We start from the raw sequence: 12,509 nt of genomic DNA, 5'->3' as shown, positions 1-12,509 counted from the left end.
AACGAGAAACTAGAGGGCTACCATTTCCACTCTCTTAAATTAACCACCAATCCTAAAACTACTATCAACCTCCTTGTGTTTTACAGAGCACCCAGTTCTTCTAATCACCCAGATATTGACATCCCCTTACTTATTACTCCCCTACTCAAACCCAAAACCAAATTTATACTCTTAGGTGACATTAACCTAGGATACAATGAGCCCCAGGATCACAAAGCCACAGCCTTCCACCCTGCATTACAAGACATGCAGTTTGCACAGATTGTGAATGAACCCACCCATTCCAAAGGGTGAATCCTTGACTGGATCCTAACATTGAATACTAAAGTTTCCCTGGAAAACATCATTAACACCTTTTGGTCTGATCACTTCCTAATCCATTTCAATATATCGACTAATGAACTGCAGGAAGTCCCGTCTCCACCATCTATCCCAACACTCGTAAGAAACGCACGCCAACTCACACAAGGGAAACTCACTCCTATTATTAATAAACTATTACAAGATCAAGCCTTTACCTCCTCCAACCCCTGTACCATAGCCCATCTCTATAATATTTGCTTAAAAACAGCTATTGATGAAGTTACCCCTTTGATAACCAAACTACCAAGAACCAAACACAGTAACTCCTGGTTCATTGAAGAACTCATAGAACTAAGAAGAAACAAAAGAGCGCTAGAGCATCTCAGCAGGAAAAACCCCACTGCTGAAGCAAAAAAAGAACTCCATTCACTTACTTTGAAATATAAACTTGCTATTATTACACACAAATCCAACACTCTCAAAACACGCATTGCTAATGCAGCATCCAATAGCAAAGAACTGTTCTCCATCCTGAGAGAACAGGAAACGGCCAATTCCCCCCCATGTGCCGCCATCGCCAGTAAAACGTAGTGCATTACTATTCAGAATGCCCTAGCATCCAAAATGAACACCCTCCAAGATAAGCTCACCTCCAAAAGAAAATTAGAAGAAAAAAACTTCAGTTCGGTACCCTTGGCCCAAACAAACTCGACCGACACAGCACAGTTTCACTTCTCATTAGTTACTCAGGATCTTATAAGTAAAGTGATAGCCTCCCTCAAACCTTCCTTCTGCAAAGGTGATAGCTTCCTGGCCAAATTAGTCAAATCCTGCTCCCAAACTCTTACTCCCATCATTACCAACTTTATTAATGCCTCCTTCAGATCCAATACAGTCCCAGCTATTATTAAAGAAGCATGGGTAACGCCCCTATTTAAAAAACCCTCACTAGACCCTACCATCCCCACCAACTGCAGACCCATCACCACAGTCCTCTTCCTCCTTAAAATAATAGACAAAATTGCATATTATCAAATTCAAGCACACCTCGAGAACAACCATCTACTAGGCGATAGACAATCGGGCTTTCAGCCTAAACATAGCACAGAGACTGCCCTACTTGATTTAAAAAATCTAATTGAGTCTATTAGAGAATCAGGAAAACTTAGTATACTCCTACTGCTTGACCTGTCCGCTGCGTTCGATTTAGTGGACCACAATAAATTATGCCTATCACTTACAAACAACTTCCAATTTTCCGTAAACGCAACTGTCTGGATTAAATCATTCTTATCAGAACAAACTTCTAGAGTTGCCATAGGTGATGAAACTGCTGACCCCATACCAGTAGCCCTAGGAGTACCACAAGGATCCTGCCTCTCTCCCACATTATACAATGCCTATACTAAACTGTTATTCTCTGCATTGGATGCCACGGGAGTCATCTACACAAATTTTGCGGATGATACGCAGATACTAATCCCAATCACGGGTAATAAAGACCTAGACACCATCACCATAAACAGCATCTATTCCCTTATCCACAACTGGATGGCCTCCAACAGTCTCTGCCTCAATGGCAAAGAAACTGAAATCCTCATCACTGACTCACCAGCCCAATTGAAAAAACTGCCCCAAGACTACACCTCAATCTTCATTGATGATACACTTATTCCAATCTCCAACCAAGTGAAAACTCTAGGGGTCTATCTAGATTCAAGTCTCACTATGACCAAACGTATCAAAGCCCTGGTGTCCTCTACTACCTACACAGCTAAACCCATTTCCCTCAGTCAGCAAGTCCTCTCGACACCAAACTGTGTGACTCTTGCTAGAGCTCTTATCTTGTCGAAACGTGATTACTGCTGTTAGGATCAACAACAGAAAATCTGTCCAAACTACAACTGCTACAAAATAAAGCCCTCAGAGCAGCACTAGGAATAAAAAAAAGTAACCACATCTCTCAAACCAGGCGAGACTGTCACTGGCTCCCCATACAAGCCAGGATTCTCTTTAAAACTCTTACTACCACTCACAAATGTATCTCACAAAATGCTGCAACCTATTTGAGTGCTTGTCTAAAGCGTAAAACACCATTTAGGCTCCTCAGATCCAACAATGATTCTTTGCTATGTGTTCCGCGTTTCAAGAGTTCTAGAACCAGAGATTCCAGTTTCCTAGTTGCAGCCCCCAGGTTATGGAATACTCTCCCAATATGCCTCCACAGCGAGGTATCCCACAGCCAATTCAAGAAACTCATAAAAACCTGGTTATTCAATAAATACTAACCACCCTCCTGCCAGTACCCAAACTGCAACGCTCTTAACCAGAGCCCTGTCGTCTGGAGTGTAACCAATTGTGTACAAATGTTCTCATAACCAGATCCCTTTTGTATATAGTGTAACCAATTGTGTATAATTGTGTTTAGATTACATGTTTATAATGTGCAGATAGCTGCTAAACTATAACCAATCTTCTTATGTATATAACTACATCTGTATCATGTAATATCTTACTGTGTATTATGTATTATTCCCATGTAACCTGCATGTCAAGCTTTCTCCCTGTAACCTATGCCTTGATACCTGAGGGTTTGGGCGTATTAACAAATACAGTAAATAAATAAATAAAGTTAGGCATTACAATTTTACTTTAATTTAAAAAAAAACGTGAGAACCACGTCCTCAGAGCGTCCGCGTTCTTTTTCTGACTCGCCACAAGTGGATTGAAGCAATGCCAACAGTCTGAAAGAGGTTGCAAGACTGATGAAAGACTACTGAGATCTGCTGTGTATAATGTGACAAACCTTCAGTTGGCGTTCCTTTCCCATGAGGCCAGGGAGGTAAGGCCACTACTTAATAGTCCCCCTGGGGGTGGTATAATGCGGGAGGATCTCATGTGAAGGTCATCCCCCTCTGGGGATAAGGACGACCATCTAGGGTACAGCTCTTATGAGAACATCACACCCCCAAATAATCCAACCTCTCCTTCCTCTGGTAACCTCTTTGTAGACAGCAGACCTATGTACAGAGTGCCTCAAGGTTCTTGAAAGTACTGAGATGAAGAAGAACAGGAACCTAGGTAATTCAAGTACTGGGACGAGATGGCCCCACGGAGCAATGAAGATGAAACCTGTGGAAGAGACGAAGGACTTATACAGTGATCCGAGACACTGCTGACAAAATTGTATAAAAATCGACAATGGACTAAACACTGGGTCTCGGGTAACCGTGGAAGATGGCAGGTGTGCTGCGCACCGAATGTGGGAGATTCAAACATGTGTCGCTGATCTGGAGGGAGAGAACACCAAGGACACTGGCAGTCCACCACGTCTGATGATTGGGAGGTCTGCAGGAGCAGACCGTTGTGAACCAGTGTCGAGAGCAGGAAGGAACGCAGAAGACAGCCGGGAACGCTGTCACAGAGCCGCAGGGAAAGCAAGATGCCAGAGAAGTTGAACCAAACTCCCACCTTCCCAGGAAGCCCCAGCAATGTGCCAAAACCCTCAACAAGGTAAAGGGTGGCACAGGAGACCCAGAGGGGTAATGTGGTAGCTTACCAAGAGGGTGCGTGCAGTTGTCCATAGGCCCCTTTGCAACCATAACGCTTGGGTGGCTCGGCAGGGTGTGACAGCTTACACACCTTCTCCTAATTGTAGTGGAGGAGCAAAGCCTGTGACCACCAGGGAAGGGTCTAGAATCCCAATCACCATGAAGAGAACTTGAGAGGGAGAATTCTCATGACAGTGGCAGGGATAATCCCACTGACAGCCAAAGGAGGGTCAGGGACGCTAAACAAGATACGAGTCATCTTCCATCGTGGCAGTACTTGGCAAGGAAGTGGGCCAGTGCAAAGAAGAAGAGAAACCAGGTTCCGCAACCCAAATCCAGAAAATGATATGAGTCCTCTTCCTTGTAGCAGTACTTGGTGGGGAAGTGAACCAAGTGGGCCAGTTCAAAGAAGAAGAGAAACAAGGGTCTGGGACCCTTCTCTCACACAGAATTGGGTGTTGTCGGTGTGAAGCTTAATGAAAAGAAGACCAGGAGGAGTGGGGCATTCTCCCTGGGTTTAAGGAACTGATAACAAGATACCATGAGAAAGGGAGTCATTCTCCTGCTAACACAGACCGTCAGTAATGTCCAAAAACACCTGGGGAAGGGAGTCATTCACCCGGGCTATCTGAGACTGGATATCAGGAAAAGGGAGACATTCTCCTGTCCCACCAAGAAAGTATTGTTTGGAACTTTACTGTCAGGGGAAGAGAGCCGTTCCCCCTGACAACGTGTGAGACATGAGACTGTTCTAAGATTTGGGAGCTGTTTTAGCAAACCAGGAACCATAGCCCAGGAGAAGAGTGTCATTCTCCTGGGATCAGAGCGGTACTGCCTTATTCTTTAGTTTCTAGATTATGGAACAGAAATAAGGTATTCTTGACACAGGAGGGTGGGACACTTTTGAGTTGACAGACATCCTGACAGACACCTTATCTTTAGTTTCGGCAAGGAAATCCGTTTTAGGAATAGAGACAGATAGGTTTTCTCTTGCTTTCTTGGGTAAAGAAAAGTATTTAGCTCCAAACATGCCACCTCTGTGTCAGCCTCCTTATTCTGCACCTTTAGAATAACCTGCAGATTTAGCTGCCATCATATTTTATGATTGGATCTAGCGGCACAGATGTTGATAAACGCATGGTCCAACATAGTTCTGCTGCGAAATGTCTCGAATTATTATAGCTGGCATATATTTTTAACTAAGCCTGCAGAATACAGGATCCCTCCCCTCCCCTCCCCCATACTCACTGCGACCTTTTCACCACATTTGGTGAAGGGCCATTTTACTGCTTTATTTACAGCATTTTTATGGGGACTGAGGGTAAAGGGATATTATTAATGGGATTTTAGGTTAGTGGAGGGCGTACAAGGGAAGTACAAAGTGCCAGCCAACAATCTGGTGAAATTGCTAATGTGGTGAGTTGTATCAGATCCCAGAATAACAGGTGTTATATTTAGTCTTGGGGCTCTTTTTGAGCATAACCAATACAGCAGTCCACAAAATTATAGTGGTGTTAAAATAATTAAACAGAGAATCAACACCACTCTCCGGATTAAACAAACCAGTTGTACATGATAGAGCACTTTAGAGAAATTAGGCTTGGTAAGTACCTCAATACCTCAATACCCTCTAATATTCTATTAAATCCCATTCCCTCCTTGTGGATAGTTATGAGAAGTTGAAAGTTTTGTATATTTCAGATGCCGGATTTTGTCAGCTTGTTACTCATTTTTGGTTTATTGCCTTGTTGGTAATTGTTAGTTAATTCGTTTTATGGGTTAGTTTTCCTGGAGTTAATTATTTCTGGATTTGATTATTTTATAAGCGAAAAGGTGAAAATGATGGCTCATTTGTCCAGTGGTACCCATACATTTTTGCAGACTCGTGAACCAAGCCCAACCCAGGGGAGGACATGAGGCTAGAATGGGATAAACTACATCAGGAGGTGTATATCAGAATGTGAGTGTCAGGAGGTGTCAGGAGGAGAATATCAGTAGGTGATAAGAAGTGAATTTCCAGAGGTGGTAGGAGAAGAAAAACAGATGGGGGAAGGAGGGGAAAACCAGGAGGCCGCAGGAGGTGGCAGGACAAGAATACCAATAGATGATAGGAGAGAAACAGCAGGAGGAGGCTGGGTAGCAGGAGTAATCCAGCCACAGTGAGCTACTAGAGATAGAGAAGAAAGGAAGGAACAAGAGGGCAAGCATGATTCTAAGCCTGTGGTGATTGCCATTTATATGCTTGATCAGGATTTTACCACAGATGATGCTTGAGGAAGAAGAAAATGGGTCAAAGACTGTCCAGGAGAAGGGGATTAAATTGAAGTTTGGTCCTAGTCCCGCAATTATTTGATTATTTTCTGTTTTGTCATTGGTAAAGAATGAGAATAAACAACTCCTTTCAAAGTTTGTGTAGGCTGGTCTGGTTTGTTGATTAATGTCCATGGTATGTCAATGGTATGGTAGTTGTTACAGGTAATCTGAGCCTTAGGCATGAAGTGTATTGTGGACTGATTGCTATAGAAAACGTATAGCTTTATACAACCCTGTTGGAAGTGTAAAAAACGTTGATTGCCACAGACCAATCAAGTTCTTATTTGTAACTTGTCATTGCATTTCTTGAAACTCATACCAAAAAAAAGAAGTGGTGCCGCTGACACTAGCACCTACTGTACAAACATATGATAATGGCCCAGTTGAACAGGTAGCAGATGCTTTACAACTTAATAAGGACTATAATCTTGATGTTATTGAAGGCCTGGGGCAAGCATTATGCTATAGTTTCTTTACTGATGAAGATGAAGACACAAGCAAGTACATCATAATGTTTGCCTCAAATGTGATCATAGAATAGATTGCACTTTACATACATAAGAATAATTATATTTGTGGTGCCAACAGCATAAGCACAGCTGCAAACATGATTTATGTACTATTAATAATAGGGCTTGGTAACCTGCATCTTTTGTTTACTCATCTGATTTTGGCTCTATTTCTATTAGTGTGTTTCCTGATAAATACGCATGGCTCATTGCCCTGGGAGCAAGGTAAAAGGTATACAGTTGCGTCTGTGTGTCAGAATTGATGGTGCAGCTTTTGATTGCAGGCACGAGACATCAAGCCTGGCAGGAATCTCAAAGATATCAGAGTCATCATAGTACTAGTTTTTGGACCAGGATAAAGCTTGAAGCCATCAGTCAGAATGATTAAATGGGATTCTTGTGTTGCATCCTAGTGGTTGATTTAGATGGCATTTGTGGCCTACCATGAAGCTTAGGGCCGGTAGATGTCAATGTTGTGGAAATAGAAAGAGAACATTTTCTAGACCACAGATGCATCCCATGGAAACACCAGAGGTGCTGCCTGAACAGGTTCCGGTTAGTTCTTAGTTTTCTTGTCTCTGAAATTGTTGCTGGAATCAATTTGTAGGTATTGCTTTCAGCCTTAAGCATTTTTTTTTACAGAGAAGATAATTTTCAGTTGCCATCCAGTTTCTCTTTGCTCTGAAATCAGAGCCAACCGGTCGGATATGGCAAATGGTTATTTATCGCTTTCTCTGGACCCAAAGGAATAGAGCATTGGTGGTGTATTCAAATACATAAATATTTCTTGTTTAGTTTACATTCAAATGGTTGTATAAAATTAATAAAAGACCTCTAATCACGCATGATAGGCCTGTTTGGTTTGTACTTTAAATGACAAATAAGAAACTGCTGATTGAGAGCTTTAAGTTTTTTTTTTAAATGATACTCATTGTGCTGACCTCTATCGGTTCACTTTTGGATTCGATTATATACAAATTTCACCATTTTACCATTTATTAAGGTATAAAAAGTTGAACGCACCAAGGGTTGCACTGACTGCTGGTTACTTTAAGAATGAAGTCCCTACCTACCATTGTTATTAAACCATTCAGTAAACAGCCTGTAACTCAGCCTAACAGAGCTGCATAGAAAATGCACCTGGAAATGGATTTTTCTTTTAATGGTGTGCCTGCATTTTTAGGCACCTTTTAATCCTTTGATAAAGCCTGCATGTCAATCATTGCATCTGAGAAGTTAATATTGTTAGGCTGTTGAAATGAGCAGCAAAAAGATGAGGGAGTTCAAAATGGAAGCTATAGTAGTCATCAAATGCTCTCGCTATCTGACCAGTCATTGCTTTTGACCCTCCAAAGCTGATGTACTTGGGGTTGGACAACTAATGAAGGATTATATCTTAAAGCAGCATCTCCTCCTGTGGCTTGCATTTTGTACTTGTTTTCAAATCTCTAGTTGTGAGACAGAAGTCTTATCAACCGATGTTCAGATGGATGCTACCAATTAAAAGGCCATATGTAATTGGCCTGATAGATGGTCCAAATGTTACAGCCTGATTCAATGGTTTGCATACATAAAGATATTCTGTGAGAGAAATAACTTGCTGAATAGAGTAGAAACCATAGAATTCCATCACTTGAGTAGAAATAGAAATTTAGTTTAAGATACCTTTTATTCCATTTGAATGGTATGTGAGACACCTGAGGGTATTCTCACAGGTAGGCCCAGAGATTGCCCTATTCAGGTGGCCAGAGAAGGGCCATTGCTTTTGGATCCCAACTCTGGGGGTGGACAAGCGAGGGAGGATCACCTGGGTAGAGAAGTCTATGGTAATAATTAGCATAACAGGGGTTAAGTAATCATCCCCAAAACCTTCATAGTATATTCAGGTCTATCTCTCTTGAATGAGGAAGAGAAGTCCAATCATAATAGAATTACAAGGGTGGGGAAGTACAGGAAAAAAGAGGGAACAGAATCTGTTTGGCTATAACATGAACGGATCCTTCACCAACTCGAGTCAAAGGACTTCTTATCCATATCAGTCGACCATTAGAAATCACCAGTAAAGAAAGATGAAATGGAGAAATGGGACTTGTCCTGGTTATATAAAAGGATTACCCATAGAAACAACATAAGGATACAAAGTGAGGCTTACCATATTTACCATCTAACACACCTTTTTGTCCCACTAATAGAGTCAGGCAAGGTCAGGCACATTTCCCCAACTGCGCACACCTGACTCCAGTTGACTCTCACCAGCAGTATAAAAAGGGGGGTTCTGCCAGAATCAGAGAGCGAGCTGGGGATGTTGACCGGACCAGAGGAGCCAAGGAGCAGGGAGCTGCAGGAAGAGAAACCTGGAGGATATGGAGGGGAGCAGCGTGCAGAGAAGCTGGCCCGGTGTTCGTGGGGGGGCTGCAGCGTGGCTAGGGAGCCGTGTCTCCAGGGAGTCAGAGCAAGGCAGCCTGTATCCTGCTGGCGGTGTTCCGTGAAATGCTCATTCCCTTTGGGACATGTGCCAGTCGCAAGGGAGTCTAAGGGGCAGGTGGTGAGACCCTGACCTCCATCCAAACCCATTTGACCTGCTCGCCGGTGCCGTGCTACTGTTGGTGAGTCTCATGAGACAGAGAGAAACTCTGTAGCGTGCGGGTGGCTGGAGTGGGAGCAGGAGCATTGCAAAAACTGGAAAAGCAATGAAAGAAAGCAAAGCAAGAAAAGGGTAAAAGCAAAGCGAACCAAGCGAAAGATGGAAAGTGGTGAAAGAAAGCAAAGTATAATGACAGAAAACGTGCGCTAGAGGCGCGGAAGTAAGAAAGAGAGCAAACTGCGCTGGCAGCTCGGAAACAGCCAAGAATAGGTGCAAGAGAAACCTGGAAGTAAGGGGAGGGGTAAAAGGGACCCGAAACCGAGAGAGACAGCAAAGTGACAGTGAGAAGGAAAACGGACAGTTAAGAGAGGCTGCAAGTGACCCGAAAGAAGTACAGAGAGCAAATGAAGGTGCAAGAGAGCACAGTGATACACTAAAAGTGAAAGAGAGCACAGTGAAAAGTAAGGAGAAGTAGGCAAGGGGCACGGTGCAAGTGTGAAAGACAGACAAAGAAGATGTGCGGCAAGTACAGTAAAGTGAACACGGACAGAGTGAAAGCAGTACAGAAGAGGGAAAGGTGCCAGAGAATAAGGAGAGGGGTTTGAGGACAGAGTGGTTGCGCCTGGGAGGAACAAAGAGCCTGGCGTTCTCGAAAGTCTCTGACACTACCCCCACGAGGAACTTTTTGTTTGTTTGTTGAACTTCGTAAAGAGGGGCCTAGGCTTGGGTAAGGAAACCCTAAGAGACCCACTAAAGACATTGTTGAACTTGGATGTACATTGAACAGTGCATCCTGACAAGAGGAACTTTTTGTTTGTTGAACTTCATAAAGAGGGCCCTACTCCTGGGGAAAGGTACCCTAAGACGCCCACTAAAGACATTGTTGAACTTGGCGAAGAGAGGCCTAGACTTGGGGAAGGGAACACGGAGAAGCCTAACAGGAACTGTCTTTTTTTGACTGGCACCGGAAGAATTAAAACTTGGAGAAGGGAACCCCAGGACACAGAGAGACATTGTGACCTCTTTTGACCTATGGCATGAGCCCTGCGAGAAAGGTTCCAAGGGCAACCCGTTTGAGTTGAACTATTTTGATCTGGCAGAACTACACCTATTGGTAATACTACCTGAAACCAGCTGTGGTTTACATTTACTTTCATTTTTTTTGAGTCACCATTTTTCCTTTAAGAAAATCCCCTAACACATTTTAAGAGTTTAAGAGTGAGGGCAAGCATATGATATGATATGATATGATATGGCATTTGTAACGCGCCTATACACAAGTGTTTCAAGGCGCGACGAGGCAGGGGGGGAACAAGGGGAGACAGACAACGATCCTACTAGGCCAGGTGTCATTCAGATCGCGCAAGTGCAAAGGGTAGAGGGAAAGGGAAAAGTGGAAGGGGGGAAGTGAGAGGGGAAAGTGCAGTACAAGGTTAATAGCATACAGCAAACAGGATAAATAACAAGGGCCAGCTGGTGGCAAGTGCGAAGTAAGTGCAGACAAGTGCTGGGAAGGGGGGCTGTAGGGATACAGACACAGTCCCGTAGTGCAGGGGTTGCCATGGAGGCAGTGCAGGGGAGAGTGCCTGGGCCAAGGACCGAGAACGGTGAGTGGCCCAGTTGCAGATTCAGTGCAGTTTCAGTAGTATTAGCAGGGGAGAGGGGGAGAGAAAGCAGAGGCAAAGAGGAAGGTTTTGAGGTGCTTCCGGAACCGGAGATGGTTCTCCTCAAGTTTCAGGGAGGCAGGAAGGCTGTTCCAGAGGGAGGCCCCTGCAGCGGAGAGAGATCTGCCCCCAACTGTTGTTTGGAGAAGCGGCTGACCCTGAGGGAGTTGGAGGTGGATGAGCGAAGAGCTCGAGAAGGAAGATATTTAGGAAGAGAGAGTTGAAGGTATTTTGGCCCAAGGCCCCAGACGGCCTTGTGGACAATGCAGAGGGTTTTGAACTTGATCCTCGCAGTCACTGGGAGCCAGTGCAGTGATTTCAGTCCTGGAGAGATACGGTCCCTGGGCTTGAGGCCAAGGACAAGTCTCGCAGTCCTGTTCTGGATGAGTTGCAAAGGGCGGAGAATAGAGGCGGGCAGATTTAGATAGAGGCTGTTACAGTAGTCAAGCTTCGAGAGAACCAGGGCTCTAGAGACAGTGAGCTTCTGGGGGAAGGAGAGGAAAGGAAGGATACCTCTGAGGAGGTGTAGCTGGTAGCATAGGTTTGGACACAAACGAAGTTTGGTTTTGGACCTATGGACATCCACGGCCCTAAGAAGCATCAGTTGAGGGAATAATCCCATTAGAGTTAGGGCCAGGTAGGCGCTACACCAACCCCACAAAGTTTGACAATAAAGGTTTTCAAACTGTTACTATTGAGTCTGTGTCTCTCTTGATACAATGCCTGTCTCACAGTATGTTAATTATATTTTGCTTGCAACCTAAATGATGCACTTTATTATGTTTGATGAAAGTTCATATTATGTATACAAATTATGCTTTCAAACATGATTGTAGTCTAAATAATAACCTAATTATATTTTGTATTTTCTTTTTCTAGAGGGCATGAATTGTATGAACAAAGATCATGGATGCGCACATATCTGCCGGGAAACACCCAAGGTTGGGGCTGCCTGTGAATGTAGGCCTGGCTTTGAGCTAGCCAAAAACCAAAGGGACTGCACATGTAAGTGAATGCAGATTTCTTATTGAATACCTTATTATTTTTTGATTAATTAGTATATGTTTAAGTACATTGGTTGCAATTGTCTTGTATATTTATCTTCATTTAGTAACAATGATAAACTTACATTCACAAAGCAGCTGGTTTAAAGTGAAAATAGTCATACACACAACTTCAACTGACATTTTTGTCAACATATTTTAGTATCCTTTTTAAGGTGTGCAAGTCTTTATCGTATGAAATACATGCATGCATTACAATAGTTTCACTTTTTAAGCCCCCTCATCACCTCCACCCGACTCTTTATTGGATATTAATAGAGACATCAGTTAAAATCAGTATTATAATTCATACCACGCCTATGACCTTTTTCATCAAATATGGCTGTGTTTGTCAAGCACTGACAATGTTCACACCTTAGCTGATAACAATCAATGGAAGCTTTAAGAGATATTTACAGTATCCATTTCTTTTTTTTTTTTTTAGAGTAGATAGGTTTCATTGGTAGACATAAGACAGAAAATGCCACCCCTAATATTTCTAAAATGTTCCCCAAATCTATCTCCAGAAGAGTAGGCTTGGA

The 12,509-nt window shown here is 43.2% G+C and overlaps 1 protein-coding gene across 3 annotated transcripts in view; it reads left to right on the top strand.

The window, feature by feature from the left end:
* The window catches only part of SCUBE1 (signal peptide, CUB domain and EGF like domain containing 1), a 2,600,196-nt gene that overhangs the window by 452,801 nt on the left and 2,134,886 nt on the right, over nucleotides 1-12,509 (top strand). For all 3 annotated transcript variants that reach the window (XM_069628128.1, XM_069628129.1, XM_069628127.1), the window contains exon 5: nucleotides 11,804-11,929. In XM_069628128.1, coding sequence (XP_069484229.1) covers nucleotides 11,804-11,929 — 126 coding nt within the window. The remainder of the gene's footprint in view (nucleotides 1-11,803; nucleotides 11,930-12,509) is intronic.

This window comes from Ambystoma mexicanum, chromosome 12 (genome assembly GCF_040938575.1).
Source record: "Ambystoma mexicanum isolate Mex_15411 chromosome 12, UKY_AmexF1_1, whole genome shotgun sequence".
Lineage (NCBI taxonomy): Eukaryota > Metazoa > Chordata > Amphibia > Caudata > Ambystomatidae > Ambystoma > Ambystoma mexicanum.
Note: the sequence above shows the minus strand (reverse complement) of the source record. Positions and strands in the feature narration are given on the sequence as shown.